This window comes from Columba livia, chromosome 6, assembly GCF_036013475.1.
Source record: "Columba livia isolate bColLiv1 breed racing homer chromosome 6, bColLiv1.pat.W.v2, whole genome shotgun sequence".
Taxonomy (NCBI): Eukaryota; Metazoa; Chordata; class Aves; order Columbiformes; family Columbidae; genus Columba; species Columba livia.
In genome coordinates, this window is record NC_088607.1 from 17252874 (window position 1) to 17280383 (window position 27510).

Here is a 27510-nt window from a genome sequence, read left to right on the forward strand (position 1 = left end):
AATTCCCATGCCTTTTTAGAAGTACTTTTTCCTCTCTAATAATATCCTTGTTCACCCTGCCTTTTTTTTTAATGAGGACAAAGAGAAACACAGAATTACAACTGCAAGTATAAACTTACATTAACTAAAATAAAAGAACATTGTGAAACAGCTATGTTTACTACATATTTGAAAAAAGCTCACCATTTAACATTCTAAATTGCTCTAAATCTTGTTATCACTATTCCTGCGCTTCTGACCGCATTGTATAGACTTTAATTTTCTCCCTCTCCCTGCATTCTCTACACTTTTCTTCCTCACACCAGTAACTTTTGAACAAATTAATAGGGCTATTTTATGCTGAAGTCCTATGGGCTGGAAGAGAGTCCTAAAAGGCCGGCAGAGCCAGCAACAGGAGTGACACAGGAAGCTGAGTCATCATCTGTGGCATCCGACAAGCTTAAAGAGTCTATGAATGTATTTGCATATATTTATTTCCTCTAGCAATTTTTGAAAATGTAAGCAAGCAGATGCTTTGGAAGTTCTCTGGCTAATTCAACAAAGACCCAATTTACATTATGAAAGGTATCCTTCCCTAAGATAATATTGACCATTTTCTTGTAATGTTAAGAGCCACATTTTAAAAGCTATGTGAAGCCATAATAAACATCAGCTCTAATTAAGTACCTGTAGCTTGTTTACTACATCAGTATGAAAAATGGTTTACATATTGCTCGTAAATAATTCTAAATACAGTTAAAAGTTCAAATTCATGTGGAATTCGATTAAGCCTTCTTCAGAGACGAAGTAACTATATAGTCTCTCTTTTAATTACTGCAACAGTGTTTATGCTAAGCTCTTTTATCAAATTTCCAGTAAGCTGCGTGGTAGATCAACATGAAAATACATTCAAAATGTAAGTATTTCAAACGAGAGGAAAGAGAACCTGGAAATTTTCTTTAAAGTATTGTTTGTTCAAAATATGATCTCTCGAAATACTCAAGCTTCAGTTGCAGCATCCCACACACGTTACACATAGATGCACACCCACACACAAAGATATAGGCTCTGCTTTAAAAGGCATTAATTCCTATGGCAACTACCGTCACTGACACAGGCAGCTCCATTTATTTTATCATTACTCGTGTACGCCTAGAAACATCAGAACCCTGTGACATTTGCCAATACAATTCATAATCCATTTTTATCCTACTTTATCCAATAATTATTTAAATATACCATCTTTTGAAAATAAAGCAGCATGCATCTTAAACTAAATGAATATATAAGACAGATTGTGTTACAAACACAGTGGATTCATGCACAAACTTTCGCAATAAGTTCAGAAGGCTGAAATATATGAACTCTAGAAATATCTGAACACATGCCCCACTGCCCTTTTATACCCAAAACTGCCTGAAAATTGCAGTTTGACTTACCGAACATTTTCTGGTCTCAATTTATCCAGTACCATCTCTATTAAATCAGGCCTGAATTCTTCAAGCAAATATTCAGCAGCCAAAACTTCTTCTATAGGATAATACTAAAAAACAAAGCCCAGAAATAGTAGATGAACTAAACAAAAGCTAAGCAGGAAAAAAACTACTTTTTTGGAAAGGAAATAAAAGTGTACACTTCTGGCCACTAAATCTGTATTACCTTGGTAATTTCAAATTAGAAGTACACAGATGTCTTAAAATCTCTCTCGTAAAACTGAACAAGATGGAGTAATACTCTAACTATGCAATCATATTGCTCCTATATTGGGTAATTTTATATCCTGCATATTACCATTTTTTTACCTTGAAATATTTTATGTCTCAATATAAAAAGTCACCCACCTTTAAATAATGTTTTGAATTAACTAAAATAAAAATAACATGGTAAATGCTGACCCCTGGAGGATATTTTTAAAGAGCAAAGAACACCAAGTACTGACTAGAGCGCATATTGGAAAAACAAAGCATAACAAAGAAAAACACCAAAACGAAACACACACTAACGCACTAAGTTTTTTATGATTCTCCAGGAATTCAATTTTTATTTACATTAATTTAAAGGAAAGTATATTTTGATTATCTAAAAGTATAATACAAATTTACATAATTTTAATTCTGTCTTTTTTTTTTTAGGATCAAACTGAAAATCACTTATGGTACACCACAATTTAAGAAGAAAAAACAGTTAAGCTTCCTCTGAATGTTAGTGTGGTTGACAGGAAAATTTTGTTGACAAACCCCTGTTTAACAAGGAAAAAATACCAGGTGACTTAAGCACCAAGTACTTGCAGTTTGCCAAACAGGTACACTTTTTTTGACCAGAATTATTACAAAATGGCTTCTGATTTACATGCATTATACAAAAAACTACAGTGGAATGACTTCCAGAACATAGAGTAATTCACACAAAGGATTTTGGAAAAGAGAAGGGAGGCAGGGGACAACCAAGGACAATGAACCAAACCTGTGTTACAAAATTTCCAACGTGAATGCTGAAGATCCAGAATTTGAAAGGTCTCTTCAAAAAGGTTAACCATACACTAAAGTATGCTCATTAAACTACATTCGGCATAAATGGCTAAGCAGACTAAGCAACCTCAATAGGAAATTGTAAGTAATCTATGCACCTCTAACCTGAAATTACCAAGGCGATACAAATTTAGCAACCAGAAATATACACTTTATTTCCTTCACAAACACAGGCCACAATCTACCCACCAACTGGAACTGAAAATGACATTTATTCGGTTACTTTGCTATTTTTGTATTGCTTGAGCAGAAGGGTTGGACAAGATAACCTCCAGAGGTCCAGTCCAACCTCAACCATTTTGTGATTCTGTGATTACTTTTTGGCAAGGTCATAGCACAATGCAACTAAACCAGACTAAAACTACAGACTAAAACTACTAAAACATACAACCATTATATTAAAATGAAATGTTTTAAATGATACAATTAAGGACACAAAACAAAACAAAAGGAAAAGGGTACTGCAAAGCAAGGAACAACTACCTGGAAAACATCAAGCCTATATGACAAATATGAAATTTAATTTGGCAGTAAGGCCTTAGTGGTGACTCTTTAGACCAGCACAAATGTGCTTTACAGATGATCCTCTGTTTTGTTGAATAAAAAGGTTTTTAAAATCCTTTTGGTAATTATGTAACAACTTATGACATTACATTTACTCAGGCTAACTTATACACAGGTTCTTCTCCAACTTAAGAAAATCAGCTACTATCTGTAAGCATATGAGATCACCAAACAACAGTTCTAGTTTGGTTAATTCAAAGTATAAACTTAGTGTGACTCAGAGACAATAGAAAAGTTCAAGCAGCTAACAGCAGAATCAGAATTACCATTCATACTGCAAAGCACAGCAAAAGAAAAGCAGTGAAAGGAGACAAGTTCTGAAGCAACACCCTGCTCTTTGGAACACTGCTGCCAACTTCCTGGCCTGATTTTTGGAAACAGCAATTGGAACTGGGAATGATCCAACAAATACAAATACAGACCACTGAAAGAGTGTTTCAGAAGTCCGTTTGTAAGAAAGTTTCTATGCATGTGACAGAACAAAAGCAAGAGACATCATCTCAAATAGGAGCTCCTTTAATTATCCATGTATATGTTTTCAGTTAAGTCTAATGCTTTTTAGTAAACAGAAAGACAATTCTACAATTAAAGATCTTTATTTTAGACTTTATTAATTAAAGGCAAAGGAGCATTAACAGGAATTCCTGCAAAGAAACCAAAAATGCCTCTGAGTAGATGCAGACATCAGCTGTGCAATGGAAAATGGTTGCTATGTATCAAAGACAGATGAATTTCACTAGACAAAAAATTCTCTGCCTAAATCTTCCCTCAGCGCACAATGAGGGAATGGAATTCTGCAAGAAGCATAAAGACCAAGTACAAAGCTATATGACAGTGCTTTCAGTACCAATATGTAATCACATTAGCACAGTCAAACATCTCTAATTTTCTATCTTAATACAAACATTTCCGCTTACTGCAATACTTCAACATCATTAACTATGGAAGCATTTAGAAACACAGCGCTTGTGTTTATGATAAAGTATTCTTTATCTAATATTTCCCTAGAGAATATTTAGCTATCAGGTAGACACAGAATGACAAGGTAGGTACATCTTAAGAAACACTGCAATAGATCAAATAGCAACTCCAATTATAAAATCAGTTCTACCAAGTATTGAAGTATAAGTTGTAGAGAGTGAAGGAAATGGGACTTCCTGACTGACAAAACTAAGATCTGTGCAGCGTATTAACTTCATAAGCTCAAGAAGTGCAAACAACCTTCGTATATACCTGTGTTTATTAGGAGTATAATCAAACATACTAAGTGACTATCATATTGTAAACAAAACAAAACCAAACAAAAACCCAAACAACAAGCAAACCCCCCCACACTTACATGCAACATTCCTGCAAGCTTTGATGTGTAACCTCGTGGTCGTTCTTTATCTTTAAATCTGAAGGCCACAGCATTTAGATCCTAGGAAATAATGCAGAAAGGGTTGAAAAGCCTATATTAAAGACAATTTTAAGAATAATTATGGGCTACTGAATTCCTTTTATAAAAAAGAAAAGGAAGAAGTTTTATTGTATCCATTTTATAGTTGTTAGACAGGTACCTAACACAAAATTTTTCAGTAATACTCAATTTGCACAAAACTCACAAGCAATTTCAGATAGTCTCACAATGTGAAGTGTTATACAAGTCTTGTAAGTCCTGTTCATCATCAGAGATCTGTCCCATAGCTCATATATTTAAATTTCCTGATAATGTGAACACAAACCAACTTTGATACAACTAACACATAGTGTTCCAGTGCAATGTTTGTTGTATGTTAATGAACTGAAGCCTTTCCCTTTTCCTTTTTAGTTCCTTTTTTCCAGCCAGACAAAAAGTAATTTTAGACACACAAAAAGTATGTTTCTTTACGCTGTCTTAGCCACAGAAATAGAACACATCATTCTTAGAATACAATGTCACGGATGAATTAAAGAGATCTAAGACTATAAAGCAAATGAAAAGGACAGTCCATCTTTCTGTGACACAGTGCAGAAAGTCTGGTTAACTCAACAATTCAGCTGGAAAATAAACTCAAAAGAAGATACTTTCCAAACTAGTTTGCCAGCCCTTCTGATACCTCCCAGCCTGAGGAGTGCTGGGGCTGATACAAAAGGAGCAAGGGAAAGACACAGGGATGAGATGGGAGGATGAAACTACCTCTTTCAGATCTTGTATTTGCTTACAATGACCGCGAAACAATTCTACTGGGACTTTTAGCAGATGGTAAAGGAACTTCTTTTACAGGTATACAGTGTCAAAATGCAAGAAACAAAGTTAATGCATCTGCAGAATTTCTATGCTTAGAAGAGACTGGACACTTTTCACCAAATAAAGCTAAGATGGAACAAAAAAAATCTTCAGCCAAGTATTTGTAGTAAACCAATTAGACTATATATATAAAAAAAGCTGGTTTTATTTCACACTTGCACTGAGAAGTGCAGTACTATTTAATTCTAATAGGATACTTTACATTTTTGCTCTGTGCACACTGAACCATACAGAATTATAAGAAGCATGAACAGTTCAGCAAAGACTGAAGTGTACAGCCAAAGTACTCCATGAAAAGCTTTAGTTCACGCCTCAAAGAGGTGAGAAAACAAACAGCAGATTAAATGTCCTACTGCCTTTACAATCTCAACTACACAATTTGACACATCAAAGAAGAGAGGGGTAGAATAACAGCCATTTCAATTTCCAGTTCAGTGTTACCCCTCACAGCAGGTGCTTGTTCCCCCTCCACCTTCAGTGAGGACCACAGAAGGTTACGCAAAACCCTTGCAGACAGAATAAGATGCTTATTCCTTCACCCCGATTACGCCATCATAAAATATCAACTCATAGCTCTAGAAAAGCATTTCATATTCACATTAAGACATTATATTCTCAATGTATCTGTCATTCACGTCACGCTGCACCTTCAAAATTAATGAACTTAATCACCATGCAATTACTAAAGACTATTTCCACAGACAATAAATCTATTTCTACTTATAATTCAAAAATTTGTAAGAATACAACCACTGCAGATCTCAAGTACCAATCACTGTACCTTGCACTCTTGGAAAACCCATTCTTGAGGTCCTTCTGTACGTAGTTTTTGAATATACTGAAACATGTGCAAAATAATATCTTCAACGTGCACTGGAAAGAAAAAAATACTTGCTTAGTAATCCACCCAGTTCTGCACAAAGAAAAAATTATAAATAACACAAATATGTAAGGTTTTATTTTGAATTACACCCTGATACATCAAGATATTTAAGTACATACGCAATCCCACAGGCAAAGTTTAAAATGTTTTTCTAAGAAATGAATTTAAAGTAAGTGTAAGCTAATTCTGAGCACTGCATTGAACATCTTACATTAAGACACTGATTTATAATATGATTTAACTCAGGTCTAAATAGTATGAATAAGAACCCAAAGGGATTAACAGCTTTTCTTTTAAAGAAATTTAGTTTAAAGTATTTAATTAAATACTTTAACATAACCTCAAATAAGTTGGTTTCTTATGTTAGATGAAGTGTGTTAGCATACTGAGAGGATCTAAACACAGAAGAATAACCAGTTAGTTAAAATTAATCAGCTTTCAAGCTATAAACACAATTAGTCTCTTTGGATACAAACACAAACCCATCAGATCAGGAATAACATGGAATGCAGACATAGTGATTCACTTACGAAGTCCTTCCTCTGTCAAGTCCACATTAATGATGAAAAACATGAAACCTCTTGCACCTTCCTTCTGTCCTCCAACAAGAGTATTTACCCATCCTATGAAATTAAAATAAAAAATATTACATAATCATATTTGTAACAATTTATGCTACTTTTTGTATGATTCAGCATCATTAAATTACTTTCACTGTTTGGAACACAGCGATATAAAGAAAAATAGCGAAATACACACTCTGGTAGTCTTCCAGACACCAAGGGACCCGACAGTAGTCTCTAAGTCAGTGACAGAGACAAGATCAGTATGTCAAAGTTCAGAAAACTCTCTAAATTTGGGTACAGGAAGGAGAGCACAAGAAATAATAGCTTCAGTAGTCAACAGTGCCTGTTATTGATTTTTACTCACCTCAGAAACAAAAATGAAGTGCAAAATTACTTACGACTCAAACTACTCAGTTGGAGGCTTTAAAATTGACCTCTGTATATTAAGTTTAAGTGAAAAATAGCTAAGCTTTAAAACACTGTGTAATAAACTACTTTTTCATTCTTTAAAGAACTTACCTTTGGCTTTAAGCTCTGATAAAAGACTCCCCGGGCCTTCGTGCCCAATCAGGTGACCAAGGTAATGGCCAGGGTTTGATTTATAGTACTTCTGAAGGTCTGGTATAGGAAATGTGACATAAAGATTTCTAATGTCCTTAATAGGTACCACTTTGTAAAGTTGCTGGGGAGGGAAACAAAGAGATCCATAAACAAAAGGAAACTCACATTATTTTATTCATCTCAAGAGCACATATCATGTTCCCTTCACACACACACATTTTATTACAAACGTATCAACAAAATCTTGAGAGTAAAGGCATATAGCCTAGCTATATAACCTAGGGAATCACTTCAGCCATTCATGATGCAAACAAAAAGATAATTCATTATCTCGATTGCTTAAAGCTGCAACCAAATGTAGAACCTTTACTATAAAACTATACAAAACTATACTACACTCAGCATGGAAAGGTGGGTGGAAAACTAAGAAAGAAATACGAAACTTAACAGAGTCACTGAGTGCAAAATGTATTAGTGAAACACAAAACACATCATTTAAAGTATACACTCCTAATGGAAGATGTATCTCTATACATACCCGAAGATGTTCTTCTTGGAAAGGATGTTCAGGAAACTCTGGTATAGGGACATTTTTATTCTCTACTTCTGAAAATAACTTTACCACTAAACAGGTCAGTTCATCCAAGGACTCTAGAATAAAGAAATATTGGAAAAAACGTAATTATTATGTGACAATTCTGGCAAATTTTTATTTTTGAATATTCTTTGAGGGAGACATGAATTATACATAAAAGTAGTTTTAATAGTATTATGATTATTAATTTCAGAAAGAAAATCTACACTAATACTTAAGTTTTGAACTATAATGTGCTATAAGCACCATGCTTATTAAAGGAAGGCTTCAACCATGATTAAAATGAATTCTGTAACCAGAAAAAAATATCTTTAAATATCTTCAGCTGGAACTGAAGAAAAGACACATGTGATATTCGATATTTACAAAAATAAGCATTCCACAAAAAGCTTAAGGGACATGGAACTACAGTTGCAAATTTTCCTGAGTTAAAGCATCTTAACCAAAACTTGGCTTTCCTTCAGCCTCAGCTCACCTCCAGTACTTCATGTACACTGTGAGCCAGGGTCATCTGTCCTCACCGCCCCAAAATTTCACACACATTTGACCTGTTCAAGCACTTCTACTTTGACAACCATTCTATTTCAGTCTGTGATTCTAGTACTCTCCGAAAATGAGAGGAAGACCATTTGCGGAAAGAATTTGATGCTGTGCACGAATTCACCTAAATTGACCTACACTGGTTTTGTTGAAATAACACCTTCAAAATAGCTATCTGCTTAAAGAAATTATTTTGGAGCATATCTCAAAATGAGAGTAAGATAAGGAAGACTCATGCATCAAGTTTTTTAGTACAGGACTTTCACAGGCGGGCATTGAAGAAAAAAACAGGCATCTCTTAGGTGTCTCAAAGTACGACCTTAATCCTTGAAAGCCTTCAAAAAGCAGTCACCTTGTCAGAACAATCCCACTCACATTTAGGAAGCAGAATCCTGCCCAACATAAGTGTGCTCCTACTCTACACTGACAGAACTGCGCAGGGAAAAAATACAAACCAAAACCAATGCAAACCAAGATGTCACTGCACAATAAAATTCTGTGAACTGCATGTACTTCTATTAAAGACCACTATTTTGTATCCACATCAGCAAAATACACCGTCACTTAAGCTTTACAACTACAGTGAGAGTTCACTCCAGGACAGATTTCCAGTCACCACGGTGATTCTTACTGAAAAAGTTTCCATTTAAAAGTCTGTTTGTGAACTGCTGTACTAAAGCTGTTTTATGATTACTCAGTGAACTTTGCTTTCAATTAGATTAAAAAATTAATTTAATTTTAGCAAACTTTAGAGTATCTATTACTGTTCACTAGAGAAATTGTATTCTGAGTCCCCTACCAATTTTACTGACTGTTTTTTTAATTAGTTTTACATTACATGTATAAAGTGGTGGGGAAATCAGATAATTACTAGGCTGCATACAGCTTTAGACATCCATTTATTTCCGAACACACAAGCGTAGAGAGATCCTGGGTGGCCTGCAGTGTGCAACTCAACCTATTTTTGTATTAGAGAATTTCTATTTATTTATTTAGGTATTAATTAGTAGTACTGCTACATTGATAGCAAGGTATTCCAGCAGTTTTCTGGAGTTTGCTTTTTAAGGATGAAGTCTCTGAAAAGAAGAATGCAGAACTTGCAAATTTTCAAATTTGATGCTAGAGGCAAGCCTACAAAGAGCCAAATCAGTCACTAATACAAAGCCTTCTGGAAAGCAACTGCATAGCTCTGCTTGAACAAATAACGGAGTGAGAAAAGGTATGTGTCTTTTCAGGGAAAACAAGATGGCACTTTTGTCCAAATAGCATCTCACTATCACAGTGACAACTCCTTAAGTAAGGTACATTTTGTTAATCAGTTTCCTACTCAGCATCCTGTTAACACATAGTTGTAAAGGAAGATTTCACTTTGCTAATGAATTTTATTCCATTCATACTCGCCATCTGAGCATTATTGTAAAACACCATATAAATACCAGTCTGCCAGCATATTTTCAAAAGCAAACAGTTTTCAACACACTGTTATTAAGCTTTTGGCAAACCAATGTAAAATATCATCTCAACTGTGAAACATTTTAAATAGCTAGAACCTCTAAAGTTAATTCAGAGATAAACCGAAGTAAAGGCTTTTAACCTAAATGTTAGGTTAGGTTTATCCTTTGAGAATACAGAAATTTTAGTAGTGGAAGTACAAGTGTAAAATATGAAAACAATATCAAAAGCCCTCCCAACATCTGAAACCAGACAGGTGTCCGTCTTCATAAGACAAGCATACAATGACAGCAACTGCTGACTTGATCACAGATTTTAAATTTTCGGCTTATTTTTTCTACTGAAACCTTATAAACACATAAATTTATACACTGCAAGTTGCTTTGGAGACTTCACTAAACATAATTTTATGTTCGGTCAGACTGCACAAGCTTCACTTTTTTTCCCTCCTGTAAATTTTCAGACACTTGCGCACACTTCGTTTTCTTCAAACATAAATACATGTAAAGTCTTATTCAACCAACAGAATAAAACTCACCTCTTCCTAAGACACAAATAGCCATTAAATTTGATGAATAATAAGTAGAATGGAACTTCAATAGCTCTTGTCTTACATCTATTCCTTCTTTGGTTGGTCTAGTTTCCAGAGTGAGTTTGTTCCCTGGAACATAAAAAAAAGGTTAACAATACTTGATGTTTATGAATTTACAAATCAAAAAGAAAAATATAAATTAATAAATCTGTTTTCCTCCAAATGTATAGTAAGTTAAAAAATAATTACTATCCATAATAAGTAAACTGGACCAATACTGTCTCAGCCTATCAGAGACAATAAATACTTCCATTCTCAATCTGCACAGTCCTAAAAAAATGAGGACGTTTCAGTCTTCCAAAATTAATCTTTTTAATTTGAATGGATTATTTAAAAGCAATGCAAGTAAGCCCGTGCTCTAATTAAGAAGAACAACATTCTCCTTTGGCAAATTTGTAGTAGGTTTTCTGCCATACACACACTCCTGTCATAGGGATCACTCTGTGAGATTACTTGTGGCAATATGTACCACAAATTATAGCCTAGGATATTAAATGAAATAAATAATTACTAATTCATAAACATGATTTGTAATTGTGACTGTTCAGCTTCTGCTTCACAAACAGTTGAGCTGTTGCTGCAGTAATGGACCAGGACTAGAGAGAAAGAGAACTACAACTCTCCCTGCATAAGCAGAGGATACCAAACTCTCTCCATTAAGTTATCTTCCTGTTAATTAGTGCAATCTTTTCATCAACATCAAACTTTCAATAATTTACTCTAAGGACATACTCCACATTTCTAGTCAAAGCAGAACCAGTAAAGGTAAGAACTTGAAAAAACAGAAGAATTAAGAGTCTACGAAGAGCACACTGGATTTTAATCAGTCATTTCCCATTACTACATGGACACACAAAATGGTCAACAGAATCAACAGAAACTGCAAACTAATACTCTTATCTGTTAACTTTGAGAACAGTAACTCCCTTAAACCACAACCAGACCTGACAAAGAAGAGAGCAAGGGATAAAGAAGAATAAGGCAAGAAATATAGCAGAAAAGTTGACTTGTGTGTTTATAGGCAAAAAAGCAAGAAGAGACTGCGAGAGCATGCCCGCTATGCCTATGTGCCCAAGTGCACAAATCCTACAGTCATCGATATAAGTTAATACAAATCAATGAGGCAAAATTAGCTAAATAACGTAAGACAAATATATTGTCCAGATGTTTGGTGATTAGATATGTCTAATTACAACTGCAACAGTCAACAAATCAACATAGATAGGCTGACTGAAGCAATATATTACTTTAATTTTCAAAGTTCACGTGAGTAAAAAAAAAAAAGGATTCTTAATGACACCTAAAAACGATAATGAGGGTAATGCATTTAAAATATTTTGTCTATATTCCTCACCAGCTACAGACAAATGAAATGCAGAAGTGTTAGATAACCTACTGTGTTCATTCCCACAGAATGAATACATAGGTTAAAATAAAATCAAATAAAGGAAAAGCTTTAGCTCAGTAACTGTGCTGTTACAGTAATGGAGCACATTAAGAGGCAACAGTCAGAAGACACCTTGCAGATGTAGGAATATGGATATTAGATAGTGCAAAAGTGACCTGAAGCATCAAATGGAGTCATTCCTGGATTCTGCTAGACGAACAACATCTCAACTGGTCAAAACAAAACAATAAGAAGGATGCCAACTGCAACTGCTGTGAAAACCGTATCATAGTTGTCATCTCTTTGGGTAAATAAAAAACACCAAAGCTGGGCTCTATTCCTGCAAAGTCAGATCTACAGGAAGGTTACGTACTTTAATTTAATTTCAGAATCAGAGCCTAATCTAAGAAAAAGTGAGTACGACTATTGCTATTGAATTTGAGCACATTTCAGGTATCCTCCCCAGGAAAGTATTTAAATTGTGCCACCTATAAAACCTTCTCAAATTGTAGAAAACTATTTCTGCAACTTCCACTTATGTTTTCTAAGCACCATATAGAAATTACATAATCTCCTAAGTAGCAGAGATTGTGGACAGTAGTTTGTATGCTTGCCTGCCTATCAATATGTATTTCCCAAGACTTTATTTTCAAATGTTCCTGTTTGGAGAATGCAGTTATACTTTCTTGTCTGAGACAGCCTCTCTTTATGGGTGAGCACAGTAACACATTCTCTTGTAGCAGCTGGCTACCAGCCCTTCAACTATGCCCTCCTTCACCAGGTGCAAAAATATTATTCCATTTCTTGAGACAGAGGAAGACATCAGTCCTTAAAGCCCATTATCTGCCCTCCCACCACCCTACTGTAACCAACATTTGCACCAACTATTCATCCAGCAAACTGACCCAGCCACAAAACACATGACTGCTCGAGGATTAAAGAGTGCAGTGCATTAATTAATAGTCCCGTTACTTAGATAGTTTCAGAAATAAACTCCTGTAGAAAATAACTTACATGAAAACAGACAAAACCCAAACATTTAAACTTTCACCAAAGCATTAAACATTTGTGGTTTTGACCATAACCATGGTATCTTACTTTAATGCTTTTTAAATTGAGATTTTGGGGTGGTTTTTTTGAACTGTTACTAATCATTCTCTGAATAATAAAGCCTGAAAAAAAACTACAGCCATAAAACTGGAATGTATCCAAGGCTGTTTTATCTATCCATCTACTACTGTCCTGCTTTATGCCTAAGATTTTGTTCTTGTATTTTTACTCAGTAATTTTCACATTACTTTGTTGATCTTTCTGATTCAACCTAGTGACCATCATCTAGTCCTTATGCAATAAGGACAATTTAGCAAAAGAGCATGTGGCTAACAACAGTTTAAACACCCTTCATTCACTTTGCTATGCACGAAGACTTAACAGTACCAAATTATGACAAATCCAGTAATTGGAAAACAGTGTTCACTGCAGTAATTATCAGAATCATAAAGGCTGCTTCATCACTGTACTGCAAGTCTTGGATCACTCTGTTTCCTGTTTTAGTCTAGCTCTGTTTGGTCTATGATGTGGAAAATGTGATAAAGCACCATAATAAACATGTATGGAGAGGAAAAAGGGGAATTGTTTCAGTCTGTCCTTAACAATTTTACATAAACAATAAAACTATGTCGACACAGAACTCCAATGAATAGATAATTATATTCTCACAAACCTGTTCCAAATTTACTGAAGGGATGATTGGGGTTTCCAGTAGCTTTCTCCAATTGAAACAACCTCCAGGCATCATTCATCAGATTCTTCTCGTGCTCAGAATCAACAGCATTCACTTCCCTGTCTTTGCAGCTTTCATCAAACAAAGGGCACAGGAAAAACTGGGCAAATCTAAACAGAAAAATTTGTATTCCAGTCAAGAGTACTGTACATAAATGGTAAGAGAAAAGTATGAAGCTTGGTACCTCCCGAAAACAGCTGAATGTATTATTTTTTTTAATGCAGAACTTATAAATTCTGTAGCCATTTTTACACCGATTCACTATTTCTCAATTTCTTCATCTATAAATACAGAAAACAACATATTCATCATCTAAAATACTACAAGGATCAAGGCCTTTGCATCGTAATTCTTATACTGAAAGTTTCTACTGTTTTGAATTCTAGCTGCAAGAGGCTCTTAATCTCGCAAATCAAATCAGTCTTGTCAGACACCCCGGGAAAATTCAAAGGGAAAATCCACTCTCTACCTCAATAACTACACACCTTTCAATTTCTGCCCCCTTCCACCAAAGGCAGAGATTTCAGTTAGTTCCCTTCAATAAAGGCATCCTAATATATTTCTAGGCTTCATCCTTCCTTTGCTATCAATGAAATACAGATCCTATGGGAAGTACAGTTTTGACTACATAACCAGTGTATTTGCACAATGCATAAATTCATGATCATTCTGCACCCCACATTTCGAAAAAAAAAAATTCAGCATAAACACAACCTTTGAACTTCAAAAAATCTGCCTCAGTGAAGAACTCTGCTAGCTAGAACTTAAAAACATTTGGTATCAGTTTTAACAAAAGATAGTGTTCTCAAGCCTTTCTTTGATATCATGATAAAACTATCAAAAAACTTTTACACAATTTCAAATTCCACCTAGACAAGAAAAAATAGGTATTAAAAAGGTGTTTACCTGTCTAGTGCACCTTCTAGATGTTCATGTGACACATCGAAGTAATAGTTGGTATGTTCTCCGCTTGTGAAAGCATTTGAGCTCCCGGCATGCTCACTAAGAAATTGGCTATACTCATTCTCTTTTGGATATTTCTTGGTTCCCAGGAACAGCATATGCTCACAAAAATGACTAAGCCCAGCAATGTTGGGAGGATCAGACAACGATCCTGCAGGAGGAAAAAATTAATGTAACTCTTCATAAAAAGTAATACTAAAGCTTTAAGACTTTAGAAGTTCTTTATATTCCAATATGTTGCCTCAGGCAACTATATCAATTCTGTAGATGTAAGCAGACAGTTGTGCAGCTATTGTCAACTAAACTCAATCTCTAACAAAAAAAACAAATAAATTAGAATGAGCAACTGAACCACTTAGTGTTTCAAATCGCCTCTCCGCATCAGCCCACAATGCCTTATAGAGACAATTTTTCAATTGAAGTCCATGACTCATAATCTGTAAAGACCTGGCAGATCACAATGTTCCGATTTCTATATCTTGACTTTAATAACTGCTCTGTGTTAAAAGGCAGCATTTGCTAACCACAATCAAGAAGGTATTTATCCTGTGGTTTATAGGATGACTGATAACCTGTAATTGTCTAAACACAAACAGCTATTGATGACCAGTTAGTAGGTGTAAAGGCAGACAGATCAAAAGACAATAATGATGTGCAAGAATGAAAGCCAGGAACATGGAAGTCTGAGTCTGGCAGTCCTGCTTTGGAGTGTGCAATGATGTGCCATGGGACAGCAGAGACAAAGGCAACTGACAAATCTCCTCCAGTACATGTGCAGGAACTGGATGCTGCAGTTGCCTATTACTGTGATAGTTCCTAACAAAACCACATTTAGGATGCTCTGAACTAGATAATGATTTGGGACAGCCACATCCATAAAAATCCAGACTTTTTCAAAGTTACTTTACTACTTCTGTCCTAACAACAGCAGCAAGAGCTCCCAACTGCAAACATGGCAAGAGGATACTTAGTTAATGTGTGTGTGCATCGTCATTTCCAAGGAACTGAGGAACTACACAAGCTTGAGAAATACCTCCGATATAACAAAAAGGTTCCAGTATTCCAAAGAGTCAAAGTAGCTGCCTTCCCTTCTATTTCCAGTAATTCTGTTTGCACACTTAAGCATCATCGGAGTTAGGGAGTGCCTCTCCAACTCCTCCAGCACTACAGCATTTTCTCACCTCTACAAATCAACAACATGGGAAAAAAAAAGAAGTCTAACATGACAGATGGAGCTGTCTGAAATAATTGCAGTAGCATCCACCCCTTTTCTGCTTACAAAAGATCTTTCATAACACAAAACTTAATAGTTAAAAGAAGTCTTTCTACTGACTGAGCTACACTTGAGTAAACACAGAGTACAATAAGAGAATTTAATTAACTCTAATAATTTTCAACTTGATGTGTCAGAGAATTAAACTCTAAATTACAATGAAAGGCTAGGCTGCCAACTACATACCACTCCTCTCAATTTATTTGCAATTAATATACCAAAATTTAAAGTACTTCTATTAATGACATAATGAACACAACATGCATTAAATACCTATGTGTACATCAAGCGCTGCTGAAGACTTGTCTGTGGTGGGGTCACTAATGAGAAGAGCTTTAATGCCATTTGCCAATTCCAGTCCACGATATTCTCGTTTATCCTCAGGTGATTTTATAATTTTGTTTGTTATTCTCTTAATAGCTGGATTGTTCATTTTGTTGTTTGTCTCTTTCGGAAACCTTAAAGAAAACAAAAGAAATTTCAGTTACTATTTTTACTTAAGCCCCGCTTATATTTTAACACTATGTTAGACAATACTGGGTGAAACTGACAGCAATGAATTTAGTTTTGCACAAAACTCATAAAACTGGCCTGGAAATTCAGATCCTGAGTGATATTGCTGTTAAAAAACAAAAACAAAACACACACACACACAAAACAAACGAAACCACACCCACAGACCAATCAACACGATAAAATTGTAGATCATGTAATAAATGTTTCAAGTTTCATATCACAGGTAATTTAAAAAAATAACTTAGTAAGGAAACATCCCCTTATTCAATTACGACAAGAGCGAAATGAAATGAGGCATACATTGCTACCTCAAGTATACTTGCAGGCTTCAGGAAAGTATTTAATGCGTCTGAGTTGGTGGCTATATTATGATTGTTGTAACTTTGTCAGAGAAACAAAATTTTACTAATAAACCACTGGATTTGTACACTAAAGCAAAAAGGGTGACACCATTTACAATACTGCCATAAAAATACAGACAGACTGCAAAATTGCCATGATAAACAGGAATAGACTGTCTCACATGTTTAACCTGTGAGACAGTCTACAAAACATACTTCTTTAATGGCACCATTTTGAAATGCTAAGAAACTAAGTATGATTCTTAAATTCTAAACTCTGGTTATGCAATTTTTTTAAATGCCAAGTGAAAAGGCAAGACATTCATACCTGGATATCTGGGGAGGTGGAGTGGAACCACTTGGCTGTATGTTGAAGAACAAACAAACCAAGCGACCAATCAATAGAAAAAAACCCAAACAAACCACACATGCAAAAAGCAAACTCCAGAAACAGGAAATCAGAGCATTATGGTCTGAGCAAATCATGTGGTGCATTCCTGTATGTAGCAGCCATTGAACTGTAACCCTGTTTTACACAAAGGGTTTTAGAACAGAGCCTGTTATAAATATATAGTACCAACCAAACTCAAGTATTTTCCCATGGTGAAATGTTGCTTGACATATTGCCAAGTAACTTACTACATGAGCTTCAGTAGTCAGTGCTGAGCTAATTCCACTTACAAAGAAAAGCAGATCCCAGTCTAACTTCCCACCACAACACATACACAGAGGCAGGAGAAATTTTGTGTGGCCCTGTCAATATCATATCGACAACAAGGAGTTTCACAGTATTTACTTTTCCATTTTGGGGTTGTACAGTTCAAGGAACTTCACCCAATTTTTAAGACTACATACAAGCTTTAAGACCATACAGGACGTGGAACATGAAGGACTGCACAGTTCTCAACACTGTTTCACATCTTCAGTCGTGACATTTTAACTAATTCTATATAGAGAAACAACTGCATACTCAACATTGCCAGATACACAAAAAACAACTTTGGAAAATCTGCTTATATATTTTATTCACAGTTTGAAATTACAAATGAAAAAGGGAGTCAGCTAATAAAAATCTCCTTCCTAAAAATACTGTGTCATTCTCAAAATGGGAAGCAGTTCCATGAGCTACTGTCACTCCGGATTATCTCCTTCCCAGTTACTCATGTGATTCTAAAACATAAAAACAACAGTCAAAGCCAGCAAATGCACAGCCATCAGTGTTGGTTTCAAATATTATAATGAAGCTGATAAGGAGCTCTCATTATAAAGTTTCTGAACACAATGTCTACAGTAGAATCCGTGAAAAACAGTGTTTCACAAACAGACAATTAAGATTTACCTATAGCAGAGTGAAAGTTTGCGTAAGGCTCGATTTATGCTTAAGGAAGGAGGCACATATCTAAACTAGAGAAGATATTATTGAAAAAAAAAAAATCACAAACAACAAAATAAAACAACACCACCAAACCAAACAACAGTAAAGTAAGTGTTAGACCTCTGAATATTTTTAAAGAAGTAAAAATATTACTTTGGAACTTCTAAATAGACTTAAGTTATAACGCACCCTTATATGAAAGAAAGCAAAACTACAAACAGGAATTATAACCCAAATTAAAAAAATAAAAGCACTGAGTACAGAAAGCATCCACAAATAATCAGAATCTGAATGCCTCTAAGCAAGAGCCATAAAAAACATGTAGTAACTTTTAAAAATGTATAGCTCAATGCCTTTTAGAAGGAAACGCTTCTACTACTAAAACATGGTTCTCACGCTACAAATTACTTAGAAAAGGTACAGTTAAATGTAATCACAAAACAGTAACTGAAATGCTAAATTTAAATTTACATGTCTACACTCTCATTTAAACCTCTAATTTATCCACTGGTTTAACTCTGTACTTTGGCTAAACCTGCTTGGAATATCTATGGACTTCATTCATCTGAAATGCAGATACCATTCAAAAACAAAGGATACTCCAAGTACAGCAATATCTATGTTTCTCTGCATCAACAGCACTGTTATAATCCATGCTTATGATTGAAAAAATGCCTCCTTGTTCAATGTTCAGAGTCCTAAGTAGAAATACTCTGCTAAAAATACTGTGTAAAATTTATGAAATGAGAAGATACATTAGCTTTCATAGATGAAAAATCAGTAACTAAACTCTTCTTAATTTCACTTGAACACAATTTTATTGGATTGACAAATATAAGTATGTAGCGGAGCAATGAGGTCCCTGAATCTCCTGATTTCACATCTGTTAAGGAACACCTATCACTTAGTTTTCAGCTAAAATATTTCATCTCATTAAGATACTAATTGCTTATCATAAGATGCATATATACTATAAACTTCTCCAGGGTTTTTTTGTAAATGTTATACAATTTCCTTGTCATCTGATATCTCCTTGTTATTTCTACACCACATCATTAAGTCACAGAACTTTACTGTTTGTTCAGATGACTCATCTTTCCAATGTGATTCATCAAATTATGCAGCTTCTGTAAAATCTTAAGAGATTTCAATTGATGTCTTGTGAAGCCGTACACCTCCACTTCATCTTATTATCATAGCCTACTTCTGCCTCCTTCATAGGCTACCTGCAGCTTGGCAGTCAAATTTCAGTACGGAAAAAACATACAATTCTTGAAAGGTCAAAATCAGTAATTAAGCCTTCAAACCAAGGACTTAGACTCATATCTCTGTCTTCATTGTTATTTCAGTGGGCGTTGTGAATACAACATTCTCTGCAAATGGATTCACATGATTAACCCAAAACTATTTCCCTGCAAACTAAACTGTAGTACCAGACAACTCATGTAAAAACAAGAGCAGATCAACTATGCAATAATCCTGGAAGGCAATGCATCAAAAGCACAAGACCTACACCTTCTTGCTTAAGTACTGTTCCTCCTGGTGCTGTTACTACAATACAATAGCTAGAAAAGAATATTTCACTTAAGATAGAGTACTTATACAATGACTCTTTCTTAAGGAGTAGACTGTAAGACATAATATTAAACATTCCTTCATATGATTGCTTTTCCACGCAAATTTTAAGTTCTCTAAGTGCAATAGCTTCATAACAATACTGTGTTCCGTTTTTTCACGCAAGAATCCTGGAACAATACAAACCACTATTTGACAATAGAATTGCTTTTGACTGTAGGCAAGAAAGTAATAGAAACAGAAAGAATTCTACATTTCTTGTAGCTTTTTGCGAAGTAGTTCAATTCCTAAAGTCATGTTCAGACTCTGTGTCGAAGTACATGTGCTACATCTATTTGCTATGCTGTCCTTAAAGTGAGCACTGAATGCTGACGGGCAGTAGCAAAGAAATTCATCCACAAACTAGATGCTCTATTTATTGCAGAGCTAATATCCTAACAAAAATGTCACTAAAAGAAATATTGTCATACTACCTTCACAAAACAGAAGCAATAGAGAAAGACCCAATAAAGCTAAGACAGCAAGACCAAATACAAAGCATTACTGCAACACTGGGGATTCTTTCACTGGCTCAAAAAATACAGGTGGCAAGACGACAGAGCTAGAAAGAAAAAGGTAAAAGAACAGGGGATGTTTGAACTGAGAGTAATGTTCCTGTTCAATGACTAGGAAATATGAAACATTCTTCCTCCTCATCAAAATTGCTTCATTTGTTACAAGCAAATGGTTAAAACAGACGCTGAATTTTACACTACAACACTTCGAAGTCAAATTATATTATATTCTTTGAGACCCTGGTTTTGTAATGACTTCTGGGGAGGCAGTCCCTCAGAACCAGGGAGGCTCTCTGGGGATGCCAAGTTCCACCTGCAAATAGAGTATTACAGAGTGGGATTAAGTGATACATGATTCTGCCTAACTATTCTAGTTTTAAAATTTATTTTAGTAAACTTACTTTAATTAAAAATTAACTGTAGTGTAGTCAAATCTAAGTTCAGTGTTTGAACAATTAAAGAACCATATTTGAAAACCAATTAACAGAAACTCCTGAGGGTTGCTTCAACGCAAGACGGTAACTAGCTAATAAAAATATGACCCTAAAGCAGAAACTCCAAAGCTCTTTTCAAGATTTTTTTTTGGCATGACACGCTGCACATATTTAAGTCAAATGCTCATGCACAGGTCTGAGCCAGAGGAATGACCATAAACACTAATCGGCTTGAAGTAACCAGACGAAAGGCAACAGTTATCAGCTCAGCAGATTATGATGCTTCCTTTCAATTTATATCAGTTGCCTTAAAATTTGGGGTTTGCTTGAAGTTTTTATGGAACTGAACCTAAGTGACTTCTTTGGACACACCTGTGGGCGTTGTGACATACTCACTTTTAAGTTTAGACTTGTATATACCAGGATCTGAATTGCTCTTCATTTTCAACTCATTTCATCTGTCCTTTGAATACACTTGGTATGTTATGCAGACTGCAATTCAGTTGTTATTCAAGTTCTGTGTCTTTGAAACTATACAAAAAACACAGTAACGTTCAAACTCACTTGTTCCAAGTTCTGTATTTTATTTATATCCACTTCTCTTCAGCTTTTATTTTTTAAATTCTAAACTTAATTGCCTACCATTTACCAGGGTGAGGTGAAACCTTTGTTCAGCCAAAACATGTCTCTGCTCTGTCTTGCAAGGGAACTACCACTGATAACTTGCCCTCTGTACTATTTGCTAATCTATCTTGGTTTACAGTTCTTAGTAATGTACATGAAGATTTCTTTAGCTACCAGTCTCTAGAGTGAAAGAAGCGCTGAGTGCTTCAGCAAGAGGCCCTGTGCTGCAGAACTACCAGCCAGAGTTTCCTCACCTCTCTTACAGCGATGACAGCAGTGAATTGAGCACTCTGGAGCAGTCCATGAACATCTTCAGCTGTAAGCTCTTGGCTTCACAACAGTAAAATAAATCTCCATTCTTCCACAGATCTCCACCCCTCCTTTTCGTCTCTTGCATCCACCTCTCCTCACAACAGCAGTAGAATTCAATGGCATTGTGACATCCTTGTAACAGGGACATTACCAGTAAGTCAACTAACAATCTACCTCCTCTCTTCTTGATTCACCTGTATGCTATAATTATTGTTTTTTTTTAATCTAAACTGTAGGCAGTACAAGTTTGCTCCTAAAAATCAGACAAATGTTTTTACTAAGTTCTGTTACTAAGAGTGTAGTTGAGGAAAAAAAAGGAGCAGAGAAAGAGCAACCTAAAAACAAACAAACAAACCCACAACTCAGGTGGTGATTCCCATAAAGGAAACTTCAAGAGACTACCCATAACTGTTTCAGGTTACAGGTTCATCAGCAGACAAACCTAGCAATCCTTCTTTTACATATTCAGAGATTAAAACAGTTCACATTATTCAGCATCCATAAAGCATCGGTTCTCTGTGAATTTACTTGCCTTGAAGCTTGAGAACGTACAAGATCCCAACACATTCCCAATGCTGATCTAAATAAATCAGATTGCGTACATGGGCAGACAGACTGCATAAGTAGATAAACTACTCAAAATGTTAACATGTTTTATCACTTTTAAACTCATCAGGAATTCAACATACTACTTCATACACAAAAGCCCCAAATACAGAGACTCAAAATTATTTAATCAGTGCTCCCAAGTTATTAAGAACTGATCATGCCAAATTAGCAAGTTTGAAGATGACGAATATTTGTAATGTTTCGTTATGTAGTTAATTTTGAAGAAATTGTGAAGTCTTGTGCATTTTCAGAACCTCCGTCTGCAGCTTTTTGCCCAATATGTAACTGACTCAGAGAATTCCCTCCTAACAATGGTTCCCAGGGCGGCCGCCTGCCTTGCTCTCATTCCCAGAAGGGTCCGGCTTCTGCAGCTTCTAGATCACAGCAGTAAAACTTGGTCTGCCACGGGTTTCACTGCTACCTCGATAGCGTACAGGAATTATAAGTAGCGTTAATGAGACAATAACAGGTGGGAACTTGGCAAAAACTAGGGCCCTGGTAGTTTCACATGCAAGATCAGGCCCCAGCTGAGTAACCGGCCCAAGCAGTAAAATGATGTGTGTTTTCAACAGCCTTGTGGGGGTCAAACAGGATGGGCTACACAATTAAGACACCATAAAGCTAATTTACTGCCTTAAAACCACATTCTCTAACTTGAGCATTCCAGAGTTTCCAAAGCACTGGGTAAAAAGTGTCAAACAAAAAGGAAGGATTTTATACAATCTGATTTCAGACACAGTAATAGAGAATAACAAGGTTTTTAAAATTTCTAAATCGCTTCAGCTTACTTTTTCTATCTCTTCAAAAATTGCCCCAAACAATTCAGCAAAATAGACCCTCCAGGATAAACAAGTTTTTTCCAGATTTACCAGAAAGAGAAAATAATTTCGGTCTTTCCTTAGAACATCTTTCCTTCAATTTTTTACAAGATTGCTGAAAATTAAGCAAATTCCAAAAGGGTTTTGAAGACCTTCATTATTTGAAAGATTGGTTCTTTTTAAAATTTAATTAAAATTATCTGTTTTAGTCTTTACACAATATGATGATATAGGATTTTCAGAATGATTTCACAAACCTGGCGTAGTATTTTGGCTTGCATCATTGTTTTTGTCAGTGTCAAATTGCATGCTAAGAACAAGACTGACGAGACTAGTTTCTGTGTTACATGACCAGCTGCTTGAAAGTGTACTTTACTAATTTTCTTCAGAAATGTACTCATTAATTCAATTAATTGCTTTATGCATTGAATACCTGCAAGCCAGTGGTTCTCATTCCCTCCTCCTCAACACTCTCCCACCACCACCCTCAGGCTGCAGGGCTTGGTCCACAACCCAGTGCAGCAGTGATGTCTGTAGCGCATGGCCCTGCACAGGCTGGGAAACAGAAAGCTGGACGCTACTCTGTGTTTTATTCTAACTGTATTTTGATGTGTATTTCATACATTTTATCGGCAAGTAGCACATCAGATTGCCCAAGACTCTTTGTAAAGCCAACTCACTTAACACTTTATGCTACCATCTGTCTCATACCCTCAAAAAGAAAAACTTGTGAGATCTGAATTAAAAAAACAAGATGATACTAAAACTTTAGTTATACTGCATAACAACAAGAAATACACAGAAAGATGAGAGAATTGGCAAGACAATCTGATTTAGCAGCAAAAACAAAAAGAACTTTGGGATTCTGAATCATGAAAAGTACTGTAATCACACATTTAAAACAATTGCTTATCTAACACTAGAACTTTGACATAACCAACAGACCTGTAAAAACGAGCAGTTTACAAGAGTCAGCGGTGTGTTTCAACAAAGGAAGTCCTGGCTGTTTAGCTATTTAGTGCTTTAGTTTTCACAAATTTGTACAATTCAATTCTAGTTCTACTGTTAGTGCTGTAAGTAAACTCTCAACTCCCATTTAAATTGCTCGGGCAAGCTACAGTTCTGACTCATTCTAAAAACAAGTCATAGAAGGTCAGATTGAAATAGAAAGCTACAGTGAAGCACCTTTCAAACACGCTACATCAAAAATCACCTTATTATATATACGGTCTTCTCTCCTAAGAGTGTTTTAGCAACTTATAAACATCGTAAAGATGCTCATTGACAGACCACACACGTATACAAATGCAAACTGCTGGCACAAAAATAATTAAATCAATTCCTCTACATGCATCTTTATTACAAACTTTTTGATTCCCATCTTATTAAAACATTGATATGTCAAAATTATGAAAGCATCTACTACAATTAACGTATCAAAAATATCAACCCAACATGAAATTTCTCAAACGGTCTGACTGTATTTTTAGTAAATGACTTTCACAACAGCCTGCAATGACCCCTAGCTTTGAGCCTAACACCTACCAGTTCAGCGAAACACTGGAGCTAGTAAACTGTTTATCTCTTCTTTCTTCTGGACCAAACAGGGTAGGGAACTACTTCTGTGTTCATGTGCAAAATAAGTTACGTCCTTGACACTCCGATCAAATTTCCAAAGGTACCATTTCATCTAAGCCACAGCCTTACAAAGGACTGAAGACTGAAAGGAGAAAGGGAGCAAAAAACCATGGAAACACACAAATATGAACTCTTCTAGGGACTCCCCAACTAGAACAGATCACCTCAATGCTGTACATGAGATGAGAAGGAGGAGGTAAGAAGTTCTAAGTGAGAAATGAACTTGCTATGTGAGGTACAGACTAAGGTTAAAACTTGTGAGACAAAAAGTTAAAGCTGAAAAAAAGGTGAAAGTATGAACAAAATTCAGAAACAGACACAAGGAACGTGTAATTGAAAAAAATATTCTTAATTTTCACATGTTCGCCATCTTAAAAAGAATCATTATGTGAAAGCACTATGCCTGCTCTGCTCTCATTTCATTATTATTTATGCAAATGTTAATTCATAATTAAAATTAAACAGATTATTAAATCACAGTTGTAGGCAGTATGAAAACACAACAGGCCTACTCACATATATAAAGTTAAGCCCAAATACTGCACATATTCACATGCTCAAAGAGGAGTAATCCAGCAGGGGAAACTACAGCCTGAGAAAAGCACTGGCTTTTATTTTAATACTTTTACAATAATGAAGCATACATAGCAATTATGAACAATAACGGTGCATCTGAATTCTGACACACGAGCATTGACGGCATGAGTCATCGTAACTCACCGTTTTTTTCCTGAAAGAAGCTACATTTGACGTCTCCTACTTTTGCAGTGTTAAATATGGGTTTTGCTCAAAAGAGAGAAAGAGAGAGAATAACTTCTTTCCCTCACGGAGCTCCCTTCCTGGAACAACTCTGCCGAGTTCTTCAGCAGTTCTGATGTGCCCCTCAGGCCAAGCCTGTCGCCTGCTCCTCCCTCCACTGAGGTCCCTACTGTCCCCCCTGGAGCTGGTAACACACACACACACACACACACAAACAAGGCCCACAAACGCCAGCACTAAACAGCTCGTCAAAAACTGAAGAGGCCGCTCCCATCAACTTCGGGTAACTCTGACAGCAGCTTCTTTTCAAACAATTTAAACTTTGGTTTTGTATATTTAAGGCCTAGGAAGACATGGCAAGTTAAGCAACATGAAAACTCCATGGGTTTGGTTCAGTTGTTTTGCGGGTTTGTTTTTTTTTTTTGTTGTTGTTTTTTTTTAACGGGACGGGGGGAAACCAGCAACAAAGCAAGACCACGGGGCAACCAAATCCGCACCACAGCCGCACGGCTGATGGCCGAACCTGCTTTGTCAACGGAGGCGCAGGGGAGACATTCGAGCCGGGCAGCCCCTGCACACCGGGTTCCCCGGGCGGGCCCTGCCAGGGGCGGGCAGGGCACAGGCCTTCCCGGCACACGCGGGCCCGCCGCCCCCAGCTCCCCCAGCACTTCCCACCGAGGACTTCGTTGCCGGCCCCGCATTTCCGCGGCTGGGGCTCCCCTGGTTCCCCGCAAACCGGGGGTGAAGCCGCACTCGGGGCAGGGCGGGCATTCCCCCGGCCACACAAGGTGCCCCAGCACCTCTTACAACACAACCGGGGACAGGAGCGGGTCTCTGACCTCACGGCCCATCGCGCAGCGCCAGGACCCGGGAGCCCGCCCAAGACCACCCGCTCCGGCTCCCAGCGCCCCACACACCGTACCCGAGAACGCTGCGCCGCCGGCACTGAAGGAAAACGCGGGAGGCCGGGGCGGCCCAGGGGCGCGCTAAGCCCAGCACAGCCCGCCTCAGCACAGGAAGCAGCCACTGCCGCATATCCCGGCCCCGCCGCCAGCGCCCGGCCTCTCCCCGCCGCTGCCGCCCGCCCCGGCCCGGCTCCGCTCGCCTCAGCACACGCCGCTCTTCGGCGCCGCGGCCGGCGGCGGCGCCATCTTCTCCGCCCGCCTCCCCTCGCCGTTTGGCCAATCCCTCCCCGGCGCCCTCGGGGTCCCGTCCGCCCTCCTCGCCCGGCGGGGCCGCCGCCACCGCGCTGGGCCTAGCGGGGCCCGTACCTGAGGGTGCGGGAGACTGCCTGTGCTGCCGGGAAGGCCGGTGCTGCGGCTGGGGAGGGGGCAGGGGGCCTCTGGGAGGAGGCGGAGGCGGTGGAGGGGGTGGGTGGCTGGGCGGGGAGCCGGGGCGACACTCGTCGCGGCGGCGGGGCCGGGGAACCGCGCCCGGCGGAGGCGGACGGGGCTGCGACGGCAAGGGCAGCGAGGCGGCCCCGGCGGTGTCCCGGCCGCGGGGCTAGGTTGCGCCAGCGGAGGGGCCGCGGTGCGGTCGGGCGCGGAGGGAGCGGCCCGCCCGCTTCCTGGTCGCCGGGCTCCGCGTCCCTGCCGGCGAAAGCCAAGACAAAAGGTAATTAGACGCCTCGTAATTTGAGTAATGCGGGTGCGGTACGTACCCGAGTGGCAGAGATTTCAGATTTCCCAGTGCAGCGGGTGTCAAAATCTTCTTCCCCCTGGGGCGAGAATTCCCCCCGCGGGAGCCTCACTCACCCACCTGCCGCAGGGGGGCTGCGGCACCGCGGCCGCGCTGCCGCGGGCACAGGACTCTCCTTGCAGGACGGGTTGACGAGGTGTAAATGCTGCGTAAGGTTGAACGTATGTCAAAACTCCATGTATTTGGTTCTCTGGGGAGATTTCCCTGTGAGAGAGTTGTGCTTCTAACTGGCTGCTTTAATTCTTTTCAGGAAACAAACAAACAAACAAAGCACTGTTTGCAGTCCTAGTAATGTGATTTCTTCAGATATATCTATTTTTCT

At 37.6% G+C, this 27510-nt stretch overlaps 1 protein-coding gene across 7 annotated transcripts in view; it reads right to left on the reverse strand.

The window, feature by feature from the left end:
• The window catches only part of IDE (insulin degrading enzyme), a 66477-nt gene extending 39204 nt beyond the window's left edge, over positions 1-27273 (reverse strand). Inside the window, exons 1-12 of one of the 7 annotated variants that reach the window (XM_065068354.1) lie at positions 26762-26783; positions 21609-21798; positions 16209-16393; positions 14606-14813; positions 13640-13809; positions 10476-10598; positions 7889-8001; positions 7309-7471; positions 6754-6846; positions 6122-6213; positions 4411-4491; positions 1419-1522 (exon numbers count right to left, since the gene is read on the reverse strand). In XM_065068354.1, the coding sequence (XP_064924426.1) occupies positions 1419-1522; positions 4411-4491; positions 6122-6213; positions 6754-6846; positions 7309-7471; positions 7889-8001; positions 10476-10598; positions 13640-13809; positions 14606-14813; positions 16209-16368 (1307 nt within the window). In that variant the 5' untranslated portion in view covers positions 16369-16393; positions 21609-21798; positions 26762-26783. Of the gene's footprint in view, positions 1-1418; positions 1523-4410; positions 4492-6121; positions 6214-6753; positions 6847-7308; positions 7472-7888; positions 8002-10475; positions 10599-13639; positions 13810-14605; positions 14814-16208; positions 16394-21608; positions 21799-24638; positions 24664-25451; positions 25898-26412; positions 26677-26761; positions 27075-27150 lie in introns of those variants that run through there. The other 6 variants (XM_021293874.2, XM_065068357.1, XM_065068353.1 and 3 more) reach the window with 6 other exon arrangements.
• Between the last annotated feature and the right edge of the window lie 237 nt (positions 27274-27510).